At 32.7% G+C, this 23,785-nt stretch overlaps 1 protein-coding gene across 10 annotated transcripts in view; it reads left to right on the top strand.

Annotated features, from left to right (window-relative positions):
• The first annotated feature begins 5 nt into the window (after nt 1–5).
• The window catches only part of LOC143071480 (IQ domain-containing protein H-like), a 46,452-nt gene continuing 22,672 nt past the window's right edge, over nt 6–23,785 (top strand). For 2 of the 10 annotated variants that reach the window (XM_076245805.1, XM_076245804.1), the window contains exons 1-9: nt 6–184; nt 7,526–7,636; nt 11,596–11,762; nt 12,320–12,419; nt 15,394–15,513; nt 16,688–16,765; nt 17,999–18,170; nt 22,652–22,878; nt 23,648–23,662. In XM_076245805.1, coding sequence (XP_076101920.1) covers nt 134–184; nt 7,526–7,636; nt 11,596–11,762; nt 12,320–12,419; nt 15,394–15,513; nt 16,688–16,765; nt 17,999–18,170; nt 22,652–22,878; nt 23,648–23,662 — 1,041 coding nt within the window. In that variant the 5' untranslated portion in view covers nt 6–133. Of the gene's footprint in view, nt 185–3,717; nt 4,194–7,525; nt 7,637–11,595; nt 11,763–12,319; nt 12,420–15,393; nt 15,514–16,687; nt 16,766–17,998; nt 18,171–22,651; nt 22,879–23,647; nt 23,663–23,785 lie in introns of those variants that run through there. The other 8 variants (XR_012976908.1, XM_076245802.1, XM_076245801.1 and 5 more) reach the window with 6 other exon arrangements.

Raw genomic sequence — 23,785 nt, 5'->3', positions numbered from 1 at the left:
AGGGTGTTTAAATAGTTGCTGAGGAACACAAATGGCCGCATCCTGCGACCGTACAGATTCTGTTTTGTTTTGATGCGATCACAAACCCAGATATAGCAATTTTAAGGGAATTAAAAAGAGCAATTAAACAATAATGATGGACGTAGAACCGCGACCAGAAGAAGTTGGTCAAATATTGTTGAAGGTAAATTATAATAAAGTGACGTTTTACCTGTACCATGGTATTTTGGTATCCTGTTACGAAAACGGTAGTTTTTAAAACAGTGGAGAATGATTTTTCTTCCATTGACATGGATATAGATATGATATTCAAAGTCGGGTTAAAATATGCAAGTTATAAAAACACTGAAGAGAGCTTCAAACCAAGAGAAGTCCAACATTTCCACTAAAAAAATAAACGACTCCTTCCCCCTGTACAAGAGGGACACATATGTCCATGTTTTAATTTATGCAAGCTTCTTATCATTGCTGTATCTCTTTCAAACGAGGTTTAAACTTATCCCCATACACCTTATTGCTATTTGTCTGCCATTACTGGATATCACGCAGGTTCCCGTAAAATTTTGACGTCATAAAACAAAACATCTGACGCCACAATGGAAAAGTCAGTTTTCACATGACCTCGCCCTTATTTCATGGATCAGTGAACAAGGTTAAGTTTTGGTGGTCAAGTCCATATCTCAGATACTATAAGCAATAGGTGTAGTATATTCGGTGTATGGAAGGACTGTAAGGTGTACATGTCCAACTGGCAGGTGTCATCTGACCTTGACCTCATTTTCATGGTTCAGTGGTTATAGTTAAGTTTTTGTGTTTTGGTCTGTTTTTCTCATACTTTTTGCAATAGGTTTACCTTACAGTCCTTCCATACACCGAATATACTAGCCCTATTGCTTGTAGTATCTGAGATATGGACTTGACCACCAAAACTTAACCTTATTCACTGATCCATGAAATGAGGTCGAGGTCAAGTGAAAACTGTCTGACAGACATGAGAACCTTTCAAGGTACGCACATATCAAATATAGTTATCCTATTACTTATAATAAGAGAGAATTCAACATTACAAAAAATCTGAACTTTTTTTTCAAGTGGTCACTGAACCATGAAAATGAGGTCAAGGACAATGGACATGTGACTGACAGAAACTTCATAACATGAGGCATCTATAGACAAAATATGAAACATCCAGGTCTTCCACCTTCTAAAATATATAGCTTTTAAGAAGTGAGCTAACACCGCCGTCGTAGCCGCCGCCGGATCACTATCCCTATGTCGAGCTTTCTGCAACAAAAGTTGCAGGCTCGACAATTATGACTATCAACATAATATCAATGATTAGTATAGAAGGCGAGACATTTCAGCGTGTGCACTCTTGTTCATTAAAGAATAATTTCTGATGTCAAAAGTATTTAGCCATGTTAGCTGAACAACAAATTAATGTAATTATAAGATTTAAAAACCTTAAAGATTACTCACATTACGCACAGGTAAATTTGCTCTTTTTGCTGGCTCTCCATTGTAAATAAAAATTAATGTCCCTCATAAGGGAGACAACTAAAAAAGGGATCTCTAATTACAGGAATTGGCAAGTAGCCTATTGACATCACAGAAATCAAGCTTTCATATTTTTCTGGTACACAATATTAAAACTTAAGAAATACTGGCATATACATTGTAGCTATATACATGTATATAGAGGGTTAATGAACTCACCACATCTAATATGATAAACAACTTGTCCCACAGAGGCCACATAAATGAAATGGTTTAAATACTGCTGAGTTTTCCCTACCAACTCACCCCACTTATGAAATGAAGTTGGGTTCCTTAGAATTTTGACATTTGAACTCATCTGACTCAGGAAATGTAAAAATCCAAATTTCTCTGGGCCTACACATGTACCACTCACCATACTAATGAAAAGTAGTATAATACTATGTATAAAGTTGTGGTACATTTTTAACTCCTCCTCTATCATGTCTATTGAAACAAATAATTATATATACATGTAGCTTACTGAATTTTGGCCACTAATGAAAAGTAGTGTAATCCTTAGTGTTGTAAAGGCCTCATATCTACATGTACATGTAACTAGATCTGCCAAATGCCTAATTAAAAGCAGGTTATCCTGATTTATTTTCAACTCGCTTCACTAATGCATGCTGATGAAAAGCTTAGAATGGTAACTTTTATGTTTTTAACTTCTTTTGGTTGAAACAAAGCAGAAACAAGTACATTTGTCAATGTGAACATAAAAACTTGACAGTTGTGATATTATTATTTTTTATAGGTGGGGCGATGGCAGGCCTAAATCTTGTGGGATATTCTACTTGTAGGGGGGCAAGATGACAGCAGACAGGCCTAACTTCAGTGAGAATTAACTCCTTTTTAATAGTACCACTGACAGTGACTAATATGATACAGTTACATGGGACGTAATGATGTTATTTCAGTTACATTTGTACATCTATGTCATACTCCAACGTATCGTGAATAGATGCATTTTTCAGTGGACTGAAATCATAAGCTTGAAAACAAGTACTAGTACATGGACCCCTCTGTTTTTAATATGACAAAGGACTTGATACTGTATGAAGATTATTTGTTTCAATTTTCATTAAAAAAAAATATGAATTAACCCTTACTTTTTCACAGGATATTCTAGAAATTTAAGGGGCAGTACAGAGCTTGTATTTTTTGTGGTGTTCATGACAACATAGTTTCTCATGCCGTGTCTTTGTTAGTAAACTGAATGATAATATGGTATATTTTACAGTCCCAAACAATATGCCTGAAGTGGTCAATACTAGCAAATACTGGTCTATTGAAATTTTCATGATGGTTTTTACTATTTACTGAAGTAAAACTTGATAGAAAGAAAGATTTTTAAACTTTTATCTTTTATCAGGTCTTACATCGTTTAAACTGATAGAAATGTCTGAATCTAATAATGTTTTTTTTCTTCATATTTAACACATATCCCTTCTAATTTAGTCCTTTTAATAAATACTTTAGATATATAGCAATTGACATATAACCGTCTTTTGGGCTGTAAAGTGCGCATTTGTGCAATTTTTTTTCCATCTAAATGCATAATTTTTGCAGGTAAATGAAGTTACAGGTGCGGTATATAATCATAATTTAATAATAATCATTATCTATCACCTGGCATTTGAATTTTCTAATCATTCGTTCAGTGTTTTCTAGATTCCAAAATTGCATTGATGTAGTATAAAAGATAATCACAGATTTTCAAAGTACATGATACCTGCAGATTAGGATCTAAAGGTTTTGATATATGAACTGATCTTTCATTTGATAAAATATATAGAATTACTTTAGCTGAAATAGAAACCTTTGACGATTTAACAGGATAAATTTCATTGTTTATAGTCAGTTCAATTGATCAATGAGTGCATTCATTATTGTAAATTACTGGGCAACCTATTGAGGTATTTTTAAGGGAACTTTATTTTGAGGGGAAAAGTATATTAAGTATATTATTCAAAAAACCTAAATATTTGAAAACTACATTTATGTTATTATTGGGAAATTTTGTTGTTTTCCAAATTGTTATTTACTATAAATCAATTTAACTTTACAAACGAAATGCAACCTGATGTGGGCCCCAATATAGAAAATAAAGTTTTCTAGTGTTTTGTGTCATAAATTTCCAAACACAAGAATTGAGATAAACAGTTGAACATTCAAAATATCGATTAATGCTTATGTTCATGATGTTTCTCATTTGTTAATGGATTAAACTACCAAATTTGTGTATCTAAGAAGTTTCTAAAATGTCGGATGTTAGTGCTGAAATACTTAATTTTCTCAAGAGACACGAAACATTAACTCCAGAGACCAAACTGACTGTTAAAAAGTCAATACAACCAGGCAAAGGGAGATCACCATCTAATGAAAAGCGAAAAACTTTTCTTTCTGGTTCACTTAAAGATTTGCCTCTCAGTGTCAAAGAATCTGATGAAACTGACTGTAAGGACTCAAACACAGAGTCATTTGCAAAGAAACGCCCGTCTTTGTTTAGTAATGAGTTAATCGCCTCTTTAAGTAAAGAACCTTTGGTTTATACACACCGTGTGCAACCTTTCAAGCCTATTTTTTATGAGGAAACACTTGATGATAATAAGAATTATAGTCGTCAGAAGGAAATGCATGAGATATTAAAAAATGTAAGTTAATTTGATTGGTATATACTTTCTATTGCTAGCTGGTATTTAAAATTTGAGTTTGCATTCATAAAGATAGCCACTGTATAAATTCTTTTTATTCAATTTTTAATTGAAAGGAAATCCAATAATAATATTAAAGAACAGTTCATCTTTACACAATAGATATATACTTTTTTACCAGCTGACTTTGTGGTATAACATTGTACAATTTTAATAGTCCTGGAAAAATCTTCTTGAATATAACATTATATACATATATTTATTATATCATGTACATAATGTAAGCATTCATTATTTTTTAAAAATGAACATCAGGACTTATTGTTTTCTTTTGAATTCTGAGTGTATTGAAAATATTTTGTGTTTTGTAAATTCAGTTTTCCCAGTAATATAAAGCTTCAGAAGTTATCTGTTGAGAAATTTATTACAGAAAATAAACAAGGTTTTATTCATTCGTAAATGAGGTTTTGTCAGTGAAACCATAGAGTGGTTTTGTCAGTGACGCCATAGAGTGTTAATCATGTTAATGAACAAGTACTCAAATTTTTTTTATAATAGCATTCAAATATGTTCACATTTTGTGAATTTAAATGAACAACATAAAAGGTATTCAGATTTAAGAATTTTTGTATTTAATATTTAAATACATGTAGATGGTATTAAAATTAATAAGTTTTTTCTCTCTCTGGTAAAACCTGGGCTTTTATTTAATATGAAATGGATGTCATTTTATATACATTGTACATGTATAAAAATTTATATACATTGTATTTCAGAAAGGGATTTGTTGTATAAACTTTTCAGTAGGCACACACAAAAAGAGATTAATTGATTGTTTGTTGCTAAAATCTACCTTAGAACATGCACAGTCACAGAGACATAAAACAGAATGAATTTGGTTGATAGCATTTGCTGTTTGCATCTAAGGAAATCTTAAAATATTGACCAATGACCTGTGTTAAGAGAAAGCCATATCTTTTGCACATAAAAGACACCCTTGTAGATTTTCAAAAAGAGTAGGCTACATGCAGTACATTGTAATTATGCTGCTACAAGGCAGCACTTGCACCCGCAAAGTGGAAAGGGATACAAATATAAGTTGCAATAACTTGTTTCCCAATCCACTATAAATAAATATGTTTAAACTAACCAATGAAGCTATGTTATAAACTCTTCCTCCCATAAAAACAGAAGGCAACAAACTCAACACTAAACACCTGATATTGCTAATTTGCTTAGCAAGATATAAATATTTAAGTACCTGAAATGAATGTATGTACATGTCCATTTGATTAAGGAATTTTGTCAGGATTTCTCTTCCCCATATTTCTTTTTTATATTTTTAAAAGGGTAAGTACAGAACATATTATTAGACGTTTTAAAAGACCCAATATTACAAAAAAACTTGATTATTGTTCTGTATATTATCAGTTAAGTGCTAGATAAATATGTTAAATGGATTTAGAGTTGAAGTTAAACACAGAATTAAGTAAAAAATTTAATAATAGCAATTGTAAATATTGAATTGGCATATATAATATATAATATCAATAGTTGGTTATTGTTACTGGTATGCTGTGAAGGAAATAAATTGACCTTCCATTTAACTGTTTACTTGTGACTTGCTTCAATATCAACAAAGACTCTTGAAGGTTGACTGGGTTCTACTTAAATTTAAAAGAATTATTCAGAATTCAACCTTCTTTATTACAATGCCAGCAACTGTGACAGGGTGTTTTGTTATATATATGTGAAGCTTGTTTAGACAACAGCAAAAAAATAATCCCAGACACAACAAGAAAACAAATAAATGATTGTACCTGCAAACATGATTGATTGATTGTTGTTTGTTTTACGCCACATTAGCACAGAAAGGCTATATCGCGGCGAGAGCTAATTCCATCCTGCAAACAGGGATTTGTTTATGCATGATAAAGGTATGGAACCACTAATTCAGGCCTGGTCTGAGAAAAACATGCACTAAAGTAGAGCATATTTTGAAAAATCAACTAGCCAGGGGGCTTGCCCTCAGTTTTTAACCCAGAGTGTTGAAGCTAACTATAATGTTTGCTGAATACATTGAAGATACATGGCCTGTTTTTTATGCCCCACCTACAATAGTAGATGGGGCATTATGTTTTCTGGTCTGTACCTCCGTTCGTCCATTCGTTCGTCCGTTCGTCCGTCCGTTCGTCCCGCTTCAGGTTAAAGTTTTTGGTCAAGGTAGTTTTTGATGAAGCTGAAGTCCAATCAACTTGAAACTTAGTACACTGGTTGCTTATGATATGATCTTTCTAATTTTAAAGCCAAATTAGACTTTTGACCCCAATTTCACGGTCCACTGAACATAGAAATGAAAGTGCGAGTTTCAGGTTAAAGTTTTTGGTCAAGGTAGTTTTTGATGAAGCTGAAGTCCAATCAACTTGAAACTTAGTACACTGGTTGCTTATGATATGATCTTTCTAATTTTAAAGCCAAATTAGACTTTTGTCCCCAATTTCACGGTCCACTGAACATAGAAATGAAAGTACGAGTTTCAGGTTAAAGTTTTTGGTCAAGGTAGTTTTTGATTAAGGTGAAGTCCAATCAACTTGAAACTTAGTACACTTGTTGCTTATAATATGATCTTTCTAATTTTAAAGCCAAATTAGACTTTTGACCCCAATTTCACGGTCCACTGAACATAGAAATGAAAGTGCGAGTTTCAGGTTAAAGTTTTTGGTCAAGGTAGTTTTTGATGAAGCTGAAGTCCAATCAACTTGAAACTTAGTACACTTGTTGCTTATGATATGTTCTTTCCAATTTTAAAGCCACATTAGACATTTGACCCTAATTTCACGGTCCACTGAACATAGAAATGAAAGTGCGAGTTTCAGGTTAAAGTTTTTGGTCAAGGTAGTTTTTGATGAAGCTGAAGTCCAATCAACTTGAAACTTAGTTCACTTGTTGCTTATAATATGATCTTTCTAATTTTAATGCCAAATTAGACTTTTGACCCCAATTTCATGGTCTACTGAACATAGAAAATGAAAGTGAGAGTTTCGGGTTAAAGTTTTTGGTCAAGGTAGTTTTTGATGAAGTTGAAGACCAAACAACTTGAAACTTAGTACACATGTTCCATATGGTATGATCTTTCTAAATTTATTGCAAATTTAGATTTTTTATCCAATTTCACGGTCCATTGGACATGGAAATTGATAGTGGGAGTGGGGCATCCGTGTACTTAGGACACATTCTTGTTATTATGATACTTGAAGTAGCTACAGATGTGCTCCTTACTCAGTTTGTATTTTCCAGTTTACCCTAACCTGCATTCTGATTTTATTTTTTAGGTACAAGATGATTTAAGACAGCTACGTGAGAAGATTGCCCAAGGAGATACTGCTAACATTAACATACAAGATTTAGAGAAGGCATTGGCTAAAACTGAAGAGGGTTTACAGGTGAGATTTAATATGTAAATATAAGAAGATGTGGCATCAGTGCCAATGAGACAACTCGTCTTCCAAGTCACAATTTATAAAAATAAACCATGCACCACTAAAGGTAAAAGTCTTCAATACAGAGCCTTGGTTGACACACAACAACAAGCATGTTTATAATGCAGATTTATACATGTACATAGGCATATAAAATGCATAAGATAGGTTTATAGTAGTAAAGTGATCATTTAAAAGCATTTTGTTTACAGTATGTTAACTCATATACACATGTAAGTTATACATGTACGTGTATATAAATTTATAATTTTATCTTGCATTGTGATTTTTTTTATGCCCCGTCTACGATAGTAGTAGGGGCATTATGTTTTCTGGTCTGTGCGTCCGTTCGTCCGTCTGTTCGTTCGTCTGTTCGTTCGTCCGTTCGTCCGTCTGTCCCATGTCAGGTTAAAGTTTTTGGTCGAGGTAGTTTATGATGAAGTTATAGTTGCATCCATTTGTAACTTTACATACATAGTCATTATAATAGGGAATTTCTAAAAAGTACCTCAAATTTAGGTTTTGGTCCTCATTTCATGGTTCATTGAACATGAAAATGAGATTGTGTGAAACAGCTCTTTGCCAGGTTAAAGTTTTTGGTCAAGGTAGTTTATGATGAAGTTATAGTTGCATCCATTTGTAACTTTACATACATAGTCATTATGATAGGGAATTTCTAAAAAGTACCTCAAATTTAGTTTTTATGCCCCACCTACGATAGTAGAGGGGCATTATGTTTTCTGGTCTGTGCGTCCGTTCGTCCGTTCGTTCGTCCGTTCGTTCGTCCGTCTGTCCCGCTTCAGGTTAAAGTTTTTGGTCGAGGTAGTTTTTGATGAAGTAGAAGTCCAATCGACTTCAAACTTGGTACACATGTTCCCTATGATATGATCTTTCTAATTTTAAAGCCAAATTAAACTTTTGACCCCAATTTCACGGTCCACTGAACATAGAAAATGAAAGTGCATGTTTCAGGTTAAAGTTTTTCAGGTTAAAGTTTTTGGTCAAGGTAGTTTTTGATGAAGTTGAAGTCCAATCAATTTGAAACTTAGTACACATGTTCCTTATGATATGATCTTTCTAATTTTAAAGCCAAATTAAACTTTTGACCCCAATTTCACGGTCCACTGAACATAGAAAATGAAAGTGCATGTTTCAGGTTAAAGTTTTTCAGGTTAAAGTTTTTGGTCAAGGTAGTTTTTGATGAAGTTGAAGTCCAATCAACTTGAAACTTAGTACACATGTTCCTTATGATATGATCTTTCTAATTTTAAAGCCAAATTAAACTTTTGACCCCAATTTCACGGTCCACTGAACATAGAAAATGAAAGTGCATGTTTCAGGTTAAAGTTTTTGGTCAAGGTAGTTTTTGATGAAGTTGAAGTCCAATCAACTTGAAACTTAGTACACATGTTCCTTATGATATGATCTTTCTAATTTTAAAGCCAAATTAAACTTTTGACCCCAATTTCACGGTCCACTGAACATAGAAAATGAAAGTGCATGTTTCAGGTTAAAGTTTTTGGTCAAGGTAGTTTTTGATGAAGTTGAAGTCCAATCAACTTGAAACTTAGTACACATGTTCCTTATGATATGATCTTTCTAATTTTAAAGCCAAATTAAACTTTTGACCCCAATTTCACGGTCCACTGAACATAGAAAATGAAAGTGCATGTTTCAGGTTAAAGTTTTTGGTCAAGGTAGTTTTTGATGAAGTTGAAGTCCAATCAACTTGAAACTTAGTACACATGTTCCCTATGATATTATCTTTCTAATTTTAATGCCTAATTATATTTTTTATCCAATTTCATGGTCCATTGAACATGGAAAATGATAGTGTGAGTGGGGCATCCGTGTACTTTGGACACATTCTTGTTTGGTCCTCATTTCATGGTTCATTGAACATGAAAATGAGATTGTGTGAAACAGCTCTTTGCCAGGTTAAAGTTTTTGGTCGAGGTAGTTTATGATGAAGTTATAGTTGCATCCATTTGTAACTTTACATACATAGTCATTATGATAGGGAATTTCTAAAAAGTACCTCAAATTTAGTTTTTATGCCCCACCTACGATAGTAGAGGGGCATTATGTTTTCTGGTCTGTGCGTCCGTTCGTCCGTCTGTTCGTTCGTTCGTTCGTCTGTTCGTTCGTCCGTCTGTCCCGCTTCAGGTTAAAGTTTTTGGTCAAGGTAGTTTTTGATGAAGTTGAAGTCCAATCAACTTGAAACTTAGTACACATGTTCCTTATGATATGATCTTTCTAATTTAAATGCCAAATTAGAGTTTTGACCCCAATTTTACGGTTCACTGATAGAAAATGATAGTGCAAATTTCAGGTTAAAGTTTTTGGCTTCAGGTTAAAGTTTTTGGTCAAGGTAGTTTTTGATGAAGTTGAAGTCCAATCAACTTGAAACTTAGTATACATGTGCCCTATGATATGATCTTTCTAATTTAAATGCCAAATTAGAGTTTTGACCCCAATTTTACGGTTCACTGAACATAGAAAATGATAGTGCAAATTTCAGGTTAAAGTTTTTGGCTTCAGGTTAAAGTTTTTGGTCAAGGTAGTTTTTGATGAAGTTGAAGTCCAATCAACTTGAAACTTAGTATACATGTGCCCTATGATATGATCTTTCTAATTTAAATGCCAAATTAGAGTTTTGACCCCAATTTTACGGTTCACTGAACATAGAAAATGATAGTGCAAATTTCAGGTTAAAGTTTTTGGTCAAGGTAGTTTTTGATGAAGTTGAAGTCCAATCAACTTGAAACTTAGTATACATGTGCCCTATGATATGATCTTTCTAATTTAAATGCCAAATTAGAGTTTTGACCCCAATTTTACGGTTCACTGAACATAGAAAATGATAGTGCAAATTTCAGGTTAAAGTTTTTGGCTTCAGGTTAAAGTTTTTGGTCAAGGTAGTTTTTGATGAAGTTGAAGTCCAATCAACTTGAAACTTAGTATACATGTGCCCTATGATATGATCTTTCTAATTTAAATGCCAAATTAGAGTTTTGACCCCAATTTTACGGTTCACTGAACATAGAAAATGATAGTGCAAATTTCAGGTTAAAGTTTTTGGTCAAGGTAGTTTTTGATGAAGTTGAAGTCCAATCAACTTGAAACTTAGTATACATGTGCCCTATGATATGATCTTTCTAATTTAAATGCCAAATTACAGTTTTGACCCCAATTTTACGGTTCACTGAACATAGAAAATGATAGTGCAAATTTCAGGTTAAAGTTTTTGGCTTCAGGTTAAAGTTTTTGGTCAAGGTAGTTTTTGATGAAGTTGAAGTCCAATCAACTTGAAACTTAGTATACATGTGCCCTATGATATGATCTTTCTAATTTAAATGCCAAATTAGAGTTTTGACCCCAATTTTACGGTTCACTGAACATAGAAAATGATAGTGCAAATTTCAGGTTAAAGTTTTTGGTCAAGGTAGTTTTTGATAAAGTAGAAGTCCAATCAACTTGAAACTTAGTATACATGTTCCCTTTGATAAGATCATTCTAATTTTAATGCCAAATTAGAGAATTTATTCCAATTTCACAGTCCTTTAAACATAGAAAATGATAGTGTGAGTGGGGCATCCGTGTACTGTGGACACATTCTTGTTTTCATTTTGTATTTAATCATAACATTATTATTGCATGAATAATTTACAATCAAGACTCCTATTATCTGTTGTGTCAACCATAATTCTGCCAAGTAATTCTAGTACATGTTTTAAGCAACAATTATATTTATCTATATATATATATTGCAAAATTAAATCTTCTGGACCAGTTTTTAAAAATGGATAATAACTTTGGGGCTTACGATTATATATAATGTAATGTCCACGTTATCCAGGTCTTCAATGCCATCATTTCTGTTAAATGATATTTATATCAAACATATATATTTTTTTTACCAGAATAAAACAGAACAGATAATTAACCAGTATAATAATCAAGTCCAGACTTTACCTTATGCCACAGCCAGTCGATTTGACCAGAATGTATCACTAGAAACTACATTAGATTTAAGGACACAAAGCAAAGTTGATGATGTTAGAAGAATATCTGGTCCAGTTTTTCCAAGGTTAGTCCTATCAGTGTCAAATCCAATTACTTCTCCAAGAATAGGTCTTCAAAATACTCTATACATATTCATTTGCAGTATGTCTACATATATGTTCTCAAAAAAATGATAATAACAAAAACTGAAATATGAGGTAGACATCAATGTCAGAGACAGAAACCAAACAATTTGAACAAGTCAAAACTCAAAAGACTACTTTTGGGAAAAGAGGATGTCTCCTCAGGCTTTTTTAGAAATGCAATGGAAAAGAGAAGTGGTGTATTCAGCATCATTACCCATAACAGTAATCTATCCTGAAGATGGCTGAAATATCATTAACATTAACATTGCATTAACCAGCATCCACTCTAAAGTCAAGCATATTATTTATTTATATAACACTCAATAAAAAAACTTGAACCATAAAATGTTTGTATGTATACAAACCAATGACAGTTAATCCCTCATCTCCCTTAAAGACCCTTTATACATTATCATACACCCAGTTTAACAGACACAACATATTGATGGAATATGTTGCATTTATATTCATGAGAAATACTGCCATTTATTTACAGAGAAAGGAACATACACCAACCACAACCACCTTCTGGGTCGGGAGCCTTACTCCCTAAGAGGCAGGCTGTACAAGTATCTGGTCCTACTCCAGGGCAACAGGTAATTTTTAACTGATTTTAACCAGATATTTTATAATGCAGACATAGGCTAGCTGCTTTATTTATATTAAAAGTTTCCAATTACTTAATTTTTATGAACTGTTTTGAATAATGATTATGTGAAACATTGTTTTCGTAATTGATGTTATGAACTGCTTTTTATACGACCGCAAAAAATAGAAAATTTTTTGGTCACATATTTGTATCACATTGGCGTCGTCGTCATCGTCCGAAGACATTTGGTTTTCGCACTCTAACTTTAGTAAAAGTAATAGAAATCTATGAAATTTAAACACTAGGTTTATGACCATAAAAGAAAGGTTGGAATTGATTTTGGGAGTTTTGGTCCCAACAGTTTAGGAATTAGGGGCCAAAAAGGGGCCCAAATAAGCATTATTCTTGGTTTTCGCACCATAACTTTAGTATAAGTAAATAGAAATCTATGAAATTTAAACACAACGTTTATGACCATAAAAGGAAGGTTGGGTTTCATTTTAAGAGGTTTGGTCCCAACAGTTTAGGAATAAGGGGCCCAAAGGGTCCAAAATTGAACTTTGTTTGATTTCATCAAAAATTGAATCCTTGGGGTTCTTTGATATGCTGAATCTAAAAATGTACTTAGGTTTTTGATTATTGGCCCAGTTTTCAAGTTGGTCCAAATCGGGGTCCAAAATTAAACTTGTTTGATTTTATCAAAAATTGAATACTTGGGGTTCTTTGATATGCCAAATCTAACTGTGTATGTAGATTCTTAATTTTTGGTCCCGTTTTCAAATTGGTCTACATTAAAGTCCAAAGGGTCCAAAATTAAACTAAGTTTGATTTTAACAAAAATTGAATTCATGGGCTTTTTTGATATGCTGAATCTAAACATATACTTAGATTTTTGATTATGGGCCCAGTTTTCAAGTTGGTTCAAATCAGGATCCAAAATTATTATATTAAGTATTGTGCAATAGCAAGAAATTTTCAATTGCACAGTATTCAGCAATAGCAAGAAATCTTCAATTGCACAGTATTGTGCAATAGCAAGCAATTTTCAATTGCACAGTATTGCGCAATAGCAAGAAATCTTCAATTGCACAGTATTGTGCAATAGCAAATATTTTCAATTGCACAATATTGTGCAATAGCAAGAAATTTTCAATTGGAGTTATCTTTCTTTGTCCAGAATAGTAGTTGAATCAACTTAAATCATTGTTTTATACAATATACAATGTATATTCACTTTTACTACCAACTGATAAATTAAAACAATCTTTACCATTCAGTGATAACAAGCACTTTATTTTACATTTTAATATTTTATGATGTATTTAAATGAGTAGTTATTGTTGCAAACTCCATTAGAAATTTGAATTGAGATCAGTTTTGGAAAAAGGGAAAGGGGGATGTGAAAAAAAAAGGGGGGGGGGGGGTGTTAAATTTTTTTCATTTCAGATTTCATAAATAAAAAGAAAATTTCTTCAAACATTTTTTTGAGAGGATTAATATTCAACAGCATAGTGAATTGCTCAAAGGCAAAAAAAATATTTTAAGTTCATTAGACCACATTCATTCTGTGTCAGAAACCTTTGCTGTGTCAACTATTTAATCACAATCCAAATTTAGAGCTGAATCCAGCTTAAATGTTGTGTCCATACTTGCCCCAACTGGTCAGGGTTCAACCTCTGCGGTCGTATATAGCTGCACCCTGCGGAGCATCTGGTTTTATTATGGGCCCAGTTTTCAAGTTGGTCCAAATCGGGGTCCAAAATTAACCTTTGTTTGATTTCAACAAAAATTCAATATATGGGGATCTTCAATATGCTGAATCTAACCATGTATTTAGATTTTTAATATTTAGGACCAGTTATCAAATTGGTCCACATTAAGGTCTAAAAGTTCCAAAATTTGACTTTATTTGATTTCACCAAAAATTGAATTCTTGGGGTTCTTTGATATGATGAATCTAACATGTATTTATATTTTGGATATTGGAATACCACAAAGGGATGGTAAGAATTGTCTTTTGGAGTTATGACTCAAACTGTTAAAGAATAAGGTGCAAAAAGGGGGAAAAGGGTTTCTTGGTTAATGGACAAGTACTTAAGTACAAAACATAATTTAAAAGCAGTGTAAGGTTGGTAATTGAAACTCATTTTAATAGCTCACCTAAACTGCTCTTAAATTATGTAGATTGGAAATTTGCCAAAAACTTTGTTATTAATAAATTCCATTTGAAATTTGCCAATATAAAATGTTGCATTGGAGTTTTCTTTCTTTGTCCAGAATAGTAGTTAAATCAACTTAAATTATGACTGTATGACATTTTATATTTTATGATGTATTTAAATGAGAAGTTATTGTTGAAAACTCCATTAGAAATTTGAATTGAGATCATTTTTGGAATAAGGAAAAGGGGAAGGTGAAAAAAAAATTGGTTGGATTAAATTTTTCTTATTTCAGATTTCAGAAATGAAAAAGAAAATTTCTTCAAATATCAAAGGATTAATATTCAACAGCATAGTGAATTGCTCAAAAGCAAAAAAAAAAAACATTTTAAGTTCATTAGACTACATTCAGTCTGTGTCAGAAACCTATGCTGTGTCAACTTTTTAACCACAATCTAAATTCAGAGCTGTATTCAGTTTGAATGTTGTGTCCATACTAGCCCTAACTGTCAGGGTTCGACCTCTGCGGTCGTATAAAGCTGTGCCCTGCGGAGCATCTGGTTATAATGGTAGATAGGAATAGTGTACCTCCAATTATTTTGAATATTTACCAATTCTGCATAAGAAGATTTTATGTAGTTTTTTTATTTTTTTCTAAACTGGAAATCTTAAAATATTTGAAAAGAAGAACAACATGTTTCAACTTTATTAAAAAAAGAAATTGTACAAAATACTCATCAATATGCATTTGATTTAGCTTGATTTTGATTGCACAGTTAATTGTTGATAGGCTAGTGTTTTATGAGGATTGTTACATTTTAGGCCAGACATGTGCTTACACTGAGGACTGTACTGAATCCACAAAACAAATATAACAGAGATTCCTTAAATGACAACTTTGGTATAGTACTACCACTCATTCAACAGAGAAATAAATCAAAGGTTTGTTATACTGTAGTAGACAACTTTGGTATAGCACTACCACTCATTCAACAGAGAAATAAATGAAAGGTTTGTTATACTCTAGTAGACAACTTTCTTGGCTCCTGTAAATTTGCATACCAAGTCTGGTAAAAGTCAGGATTTATCATTATTTTATTGTATATCTGGATAAGATATAAAGTTTCTTTTCACTCTCAGAAAATTACACTTTATTCTTTAAAAGATTTTATTAAAAAAAAAATAAAGTTCATTAGAAAATATGACATGATCATTGATGTGAACATCCTAAGAAATGTTTTGGAAAAATTAGAATATCAAATCAATGAATTTGATCAAGTTATTAGATTTATATAGCAGATTTAATAATTTCTTAAGTTAGTTATGAACTAAATATGATAAGATATTTACATTTAATTCAAAACAAATAGGTCATTTGTTGTCAATATGTATATTAAGATTTTTTGTATGTTCAATGATTACACAGGTAAATTTCACTCACATCAATTTCACGTGAATATAAATTCATGTGAATCTCACTTGAAATTCACATCAATTTCACCTCAAACGAGCTTATAAAATCAGTTTTTGTGAGTTTCACGTGATTCTCATGTGAAACTCATGTGAATTTCTTTTTCATGTGAAATTCACATGAATTTTTAAAATAGAGTAATTCAAATAACATTAATTTTCAAATTTAATCAAAATCATGAAAAATATAAAAAGAAATTGTTGTAAATTTCACGTGAAATTCATGTGAAAAATTTCACATCAGATTCTCAATTCACGTGAAATTCACATGAAAGTTTTCACGTGAGTTTCATGTATAAGCTCGATTGAGGTGAATCTCACGTGAAATTTTTCATGTGAATTTCACGTGAAATTCATGTGAGGAAATTTTAGCTGTGTATACATCTATGAGAGTAAGAAGTGAAATAGAAATTGTTTTTATTTATTTACTGTGGATTCATTTATTTATGTGGATCGAGTAAAACTTTGTCGTGGATTTTTGATTTCGTGGTTTTGTCCATCTCTGCGTACAATAACAAAGCCTAAAAGAAATATAATTTGTTGAACATTTGAAGCCATGGTTCACCTGAACCAACAAAACCCACAAAACATGGTATCCAACGAATAATACTGAATCCACAGTAATTGTTATTTTTCCTTTTTGCAGCAATTAGGTAAGACAGTTTTGGGTTCTACGATAGAACCATTAGCAGTATTGCCAAGAGCCAATAGAGTGGACACACAAGTAAGTTTTATATTTGTTACTTTGTATCAGTTTTTACATTGTTTTTTTTTTTAATTTAAAACAAAAGTAACCATATTTATATACATCATCTTTCAACACATGCTTAAATTTAAAAAAAGATGTGGTATGATTGCTAAGGAGACAACTCTTCACAAGAGACCAAATGACACAGATATAAACAACTATAGGTCAACATACTGCCTTCAACAATGAGCAAAGCCCAGACCACATAGTCAGCTATAAAAGGCCCCATAGAGACAAATGTAAAACAATTCAAAAGAAAAAAAGAAAAACCTAATTTATGTACAATGGATGATAAACAAATATTTTACACAGCAACAAACAACAACCATTGAATTTCCTGCTCCTGGCTTGGGATAGACACATAAATAATTAAATGTCATGGAGATATAAAACAGGATATAAATATCAGCTGTCACATGATTACTAAGGTCAGTGTCTCAAGTTGATGCACTGAGGATAAGATTTGACCATAATTCTTCCTTCTAAGCATCATTTTGATGGGAATAGAACTGTTTTTAATACGAGGCAGGCATTACCTGTGAATGGGGACAAACTTATTTTTTTTTAAATCAAACATGTTAAAAAGAGAAACGAAAATACCGTAACGTTTCCGATTTTAGTTCTGTTGTTAGGAATTTTAGTTGTGACGTTATGTAAACAAAAAACGCTGTCATCAGGTAACGTTTTTTTTTTTATAACAAACAATTTTTAAAAATGAATTGGTATTAAGTTCCTTTCTTAGACTGATAAATATACATTTTATTCAAAGTCTCATGCAAACAATACCTGAATCGGAAGTAGATATCTGCACAGATCCGGAAATTCAAAAACGCGACCAAAAAAAAATTGAACGATTTTGAGTTCATTAGTACATTTTGTACAATGAAAAATTCGGGAAATTTTCCCGATTTTTTATTTTTCTATTTTTTTTATTGAATTTTCTACTGTTATTGAGGACTATCAAGCAGATTGATTCTAATTCCACATACAGTTTCAAACCAAGAATTGATGGAATTATATAAAAATTGTTTAAAGGGAACTAGATTTTGTCCCTTAAAAGGCACTGTATTTTGCAGACAAAATTGTTAACAAGATATGAAAGACCAAGTAAAGGTTAAATCAATAAGAAAACTAACTACATTAAAAAGTTTACTATAAAAATCTGACCATTTTTAATGTACCATTATAATCATAATTTTTTTTTCATAGCTTGCACCACCCGCCATAACAGAAGACGATGCCAGAAGGGGTATACTAAGTCTGATAGAGAGAGGTCTGATACCTCCAGCAGCCCAGCTGACATTAGATCCATCTCCTGTCAAAAACAGATTAGCCACTCTTCATGATCCCGTGGACAGAACTAAACCACCCCAACAAGCAGGTATACATATTAGAAACTATCATTTTCAAATAGCATTTGATTTCTGTTATTATTGATCTCTCCTGTGTGTTAGGATTTATTGATATATAATTTATCCTAGTAAAAGTAAAAAAAAAGAAGATGAAATAATCATGTAAGACATTCTACTTTTTGTTTTAATATATCCCATTCCAGAATTAACCAAATACTTGAAAATTAAATCATTTGCTGCAAGCAACATTTATAAGTAAGAGCAGACTGCATGGTCATCCCAGTGTGGAAATAATGTGGCCAGGTAGGGTGACATGTCCAGCTCTGGACTTTGTGAACTCGAAATTCAAAATTGTACAAAATAGTACAAAATAGTACAATGCAAGGTTCCCATTCAAATTACATTATCATGTTGACTTTTCCACCTACCAAGTCATTAATTCTTTATTCTATGGATACCTGAGCAGTATGCAGTGATCGTTTCTCAACAGATAATATATTGATAGAATGTTAAGACAACAGCACACATTTTATGTTTAGATTGGTTAATCAGTGGTCATTTTATGTTTAGATTGGTTAATCAGTGGTCAACATAGTTTGCCACTTAGTTCTGAAGGCTCCATTCAAAGTGAAAAACGTGACAGAAAATATGAGTCTTCATTCCTGCCAAATATGATTATTTACACAGCTACTTTTTTATAGGCACCATTTCTGTACTTAAAATCTGTAGTACTGGAAATTTACTTTTAACATTTAGTACTATTTCTTGACTTTAGAATTATTGTAATATTTAGGTACTTGTAATTTCTAGTCCTTGATTTTTACTTAAAACATTGGTGCAAAAATAATACCAACAATGATCACAGTATTCCATGTTTGAACATAATAACTTGATGAGATTTTTAAAAGATAAAATTTCAAAATGCTGAAAATGTAACCGTGCACCCAAAAGTCTGTAGTACTTTTTAGCTCACCTGGCCCGAAGGGCCACGTGAGCTTTTCCCATCACTTGGCGTCCGGCGTCTGGCGTCGTCTGTCGTCGTCCTGCGTTAACTTTTACAAAAATCTTCTCCTCTGAAACTACTGGGCCAAATTAAACCAAACTTGGCCACAATCATCATTGGGGTATCTAGTTTAAAAAATGTGTCCGGTGACCCGGCCAACCAACCAAAATGGCCGCCATGGCTAAAAATAGAACATAGGGGTAAAATGCAGTTTTTGGCTTATAACTCAAAAACCAAAGCATTTAGAGCAAATCTGACATGGGGTTAAATTGTTTATCAGGTCAAGATCTATCTGCCCTGAAATTTTCAGATGAATTGGATAACTCGTTGTTGGGTTCCTGCCCCTGAATTGGTAATTTTAAGGAAATTTTACTGTTTTTGGTTATTATCTTGAAAATTATTATGGATAGAAATAAACTGTAAACAGCAATAATGTTCAGCAAAGTAAGATTTACAAATAAGTCAACATGACCGAAATGGTCAGTTGACCCATATAGGAGTATTTGCCCTTTATAATCAATTTTTAACCATTTTTCGTAAATCTTAGTAATCTTTTACAAAAATCTTCTCCTCTGAAATTACTGGGCCAAATTTATCCAAACTTGGCCACAATTATCTTTGGGGTATCTAGTTTAAAAAATATGTCCAGTGACCCGGCCAACCAACCAAGATGGCCGCCACGGCTAAAAATAGAACATAGGGGTAAAATGCAGTTGTTGGCTTATAACTTAAAAACCAAAGCATTTAGAGCAAATCTGACATGGGGTAAAATTGTTTATCAGGTCAAAATCTATCTGCCCTCAAATTTTCAGATGAATCCGACAACCCGTTATTGGGTTGCTGCCCCTGAATTGGTAATTTTAAGGAAATTTTGCTGTTTTTGGTTATTATCTTGTATATTATTATAGATAGAGATAAACTGTAAACAGCCATTATGTTCAGCAAAGTAAGATTTACAAATAAGTCAACATGACCGAAATGGTCAGTTGACCCCTTTAGGAGTTATTGCCCTTTATAGTCAATTTTTAACCATTTTTCGTAAATCTTAGTAATCTTTTACAAAAATCTTTTCCTCTGAAAATACTGGGCCAAATTAATCCAAACTTATCCACAATCATCTTTGGGGTATCTAGTTTAAAAAATGTGTCCGATGACCCGGCCATCCAACCGAGATGGCCGCCATGGCTAAAAATAGAACATAGGGATAAAATGCTGTTTTTGTCGAGCCTGCAACTTTTGTTGCAGAAAGCTCGACATAGGGATAGTGATCCGGCGGCGGCTACGGCGGCGGCGGCTACGGCGGCGGCGGTGTTAGCTAACTACTTAAAAGCTTTATATTTTAGAAGGTGGAAGACCTGGATGCTTCATACTTTGTATATAGATGCCTCATGTTACGAAGTTTCAGTCAGTCACATGTCCAATGTCCTTGACCTCATTTTCATGGTTCAGTGACCACTTGAAAAAAAAGTTCAGATTTTTTGTAATGTTGAATTCTCTCTTATTATAAGTAATAGGATAACAATATTTGATATGTGCGTACCTTGAAAGGTCCTCATGTCTGTCAGACAGTTTTCACTTGACCTCGACCTCATTTCATGGATCAGTGAACAAGGTTAAGTTTTGGTGGTCAAGTCCATATCTCAGATACTACAAGCAATAGGGCTAGTATATTCGGTGTATGGAAGGACTGTAAGGTGTACATGTCCAACTGGCAGGTGTCATCTGACCTTGACCTCATTTTCATGGTTCAGTGGTTATAGTTAAATTTTTGTGTTTTGGTCTGTTTTTCTCATACTATATGCAATAGGTCTACTATATTTGTTGTATGGAATGATTGTAAGGTGTACCTATCTAGCGGGCAGATGTCATGTGACCTTGACCTCATTTTCATGGTTCAGTGGTCAAAGTTAAGTTTTTGAGTTTTGGTCTTTTTATCTAATACTATATGCCATAGGTCATCTATATTTGGTGTATGGAAATATTTAATGATCTTTATGTCAGTCGCGCAGGTTTTATTTGACCGTGACCTCATTTTCAAGGTTCAGTGCACAGTGTTAAGTTTTTGTGTTTTGGTCTATTTTTCTTAAACTATAAGTAATAGGTCAACTATATATGATGTATAGAAGCATTGTTAGCTGTACATGTCTGCCTGGCATGGTTCATCTGACCTTTATGTTTATGTGACAGTTGTATTAAATCTTAGCTTTATACTTAGGACTATCAACATAATATCAATGATTAGTATAGAAGGCGAGACATTTCAGCGTGTGCACTCTTGTTGGCTTATAACTCAAAAACCAAAGCGTTTAGAGCAAATCTGACATGGGGGTTAAATTGTTTATCAGGTCAAGATCTATCTGCCCTGAAATTTTCAGATAAATCGGACAACCCGTTGTTGGGTTCCTGTCCCTGAATTGGTAATTTTAAGGAAATTTTACTGTTTTTGGTTATTATCTTGAAAATTATTATAGATAGAAATAAACTGTAAACAGCAATAATGTTCAGCAAAGTAAGATTTACAAATAAGTCAACATGACCGAAATGGTCAGTTGACCCATATAGGAGTTATTGCCCTTTATAGTCAATTTTTAACCATTTTTCGTAAATCTTAGTAATCTTTTACAAAAATCTTCTCCTCTGAAACTACTGGGCCAAATTAATCCAAACTTGGCCACAATCATCTTTGGGGTATCTAGTTTGTGTCCGATGACCCGGCCATCCAACCAAGATGGCCGCCATGGCTAAAATAGAACATAGGGGTAAAATGCAGTTTTTGGCTTATAACTCAAAAACCAAAGCGTTTAGAGCAAATCTGACTGGGGTTAAATTGTTTATCAGGTCAAGATCTATCTGCCCCGAAATTTTCAGATGAATCGGACAACCCGTTGTTGGGTTGCTGCCCCTGAATTGGTAATTTTAAGGAAATTTTGCTGTTTTTGGTTATTGTCTTGAATATTATTATAGATAGAGATAAACTGTAAACAGCAATAATGTTCAGCAAAGTAAGATTTACAAATAAGTCAACATGACCGAAATGGTCAATTGACCCCTAAGGAGTTATTGTCCTTTATAGTCAATTTTCAACAATTTTTATAAAATTTGTAAATTTTTACTAACATTTTCCACTGAAACTACTGGGCCAAGTTCATTATAGATAGAGATAATTGTAAGCAGCAAGGATGTTCAGTAAAGTAAGATGTACAAACACATCACCATCACCAAAATACAATTTTGTCATGAATCCATCTGCTTCCTTTGTTTAATAGTCACATAGACCAAGGTGAGTGACACAGGCTCTTTAGAGCCTCTAGTTCATGTACAAATCATGTACTGTAAAATACAGGTACCTAAATATTACAATAATTTTAAAGTACAAAAATAGTACTGAATATTAAAATTAGATTTCCAGTACTAAAGATTTTTGGTACAGAAATAGTACCTATGCAAAAGTAGCTGTGTATTCATGTTGTATCAGTTTGAAAATGTAAATTTTTGTCTTCCCTCCAGAACCTGTGACCACTCTGGCTGGTGTTCGGTTAGATGTCAGTACTAAGGGAAGTTCTCAGTCAGATAATATCACCAGAATGCCTGTTGTTCCACCACACCCTAAATCAGCTGGTAGTACAGAGACCAGAACCCCATCAGCCAAGTCCAGGGCTACCACCACCACCATACCAATGGTAAAGACCCCGGCTACAATGAAGACATATGAAATGGTGTATACACAACCAATGGTAGGTAGAAGTCTTTATCTTAGACTTTATATTGGATCAAATCAACATTATTCTGTTTGGCTTGTGTACTCAATTTTATTTTAAGGTCATGTGCAGTATTTTCTAACATTAATACATATATGCATTTTCTTCAACAAATAAATGTTTCCAATTTTTAAGATATATACAGAATGCATCTCTTGTTTCCTAAACAAAAGTATTATATAAATTTTTTTTTAAAAACAGAGCATTGTATATGTCTCTATGAAATCTATCTATTTTTCATGATGTAAATGTATGCTCCTTTTAATGTTATAATTGGTAAGCAAGTTAAATTAGTATATATTCATTTCCATCTTTTAACAGCGTCACATGATTTGATGTATATTTATTTTTTGAAATTATAAAAGTTGTATGTTGTGTTTAGGTAGCATTTAAGAAATAGTTGAATTGTACATGTCTGAGAAATATTGCATATTATCTTTAAGTTGCTATAATCATCATCATATAATCATCGTAGAAATTATTTTTTTGAATTGATTTGATAGAATGCTAACTATTAATTTGCTGTGGTTTAAAAAAAATGATTGATGTTTATGATGTATATTATTGATTTTCTATTGTAACTTGAAAATGCTGTTGAAGCCCTGTCTCTATTTTGAATGGTAAAATATCCTTCAGGTGAAAAGTAACAAAACATCGCTCATCTTTCTTTTCATAGTCTTTTGAAATAAATCATAGAAAAGAAAGTAAAAGATTTCTGCTATTCAATTGCCTCTTCTAATTTTAGAGTCGATACTATGGGGTAAGATATAAACAGAACAACCCTTTATCACACTACTGTTATTTATTGTTTATTGACATCACAGATTAACCTTATGTGACCTTTCTGCACTCTTTATACTTAATATGAATGTGTACCTGTCTT

The sequence above is a fragment of the Mytilus galloprovincialis genome, chromosome 4, assembly GCF_965363235.1.
Source record: "Mytilus galloprovincialis chromosome 4, xbMytGall1.hap1.1, whole genome shotgun sequence".
NCBI lineage: Eukaryota > Metazoa > Mollusca > Bivalvia > Mytilida > Mytilidae > Mytilus > Mytilus galloprovincialis.
The sequence above is the reverse complement of the archived record's forward strand: the minus strand, read 5'-3'. Positions and strand labels throughout refer to the sequence as shown.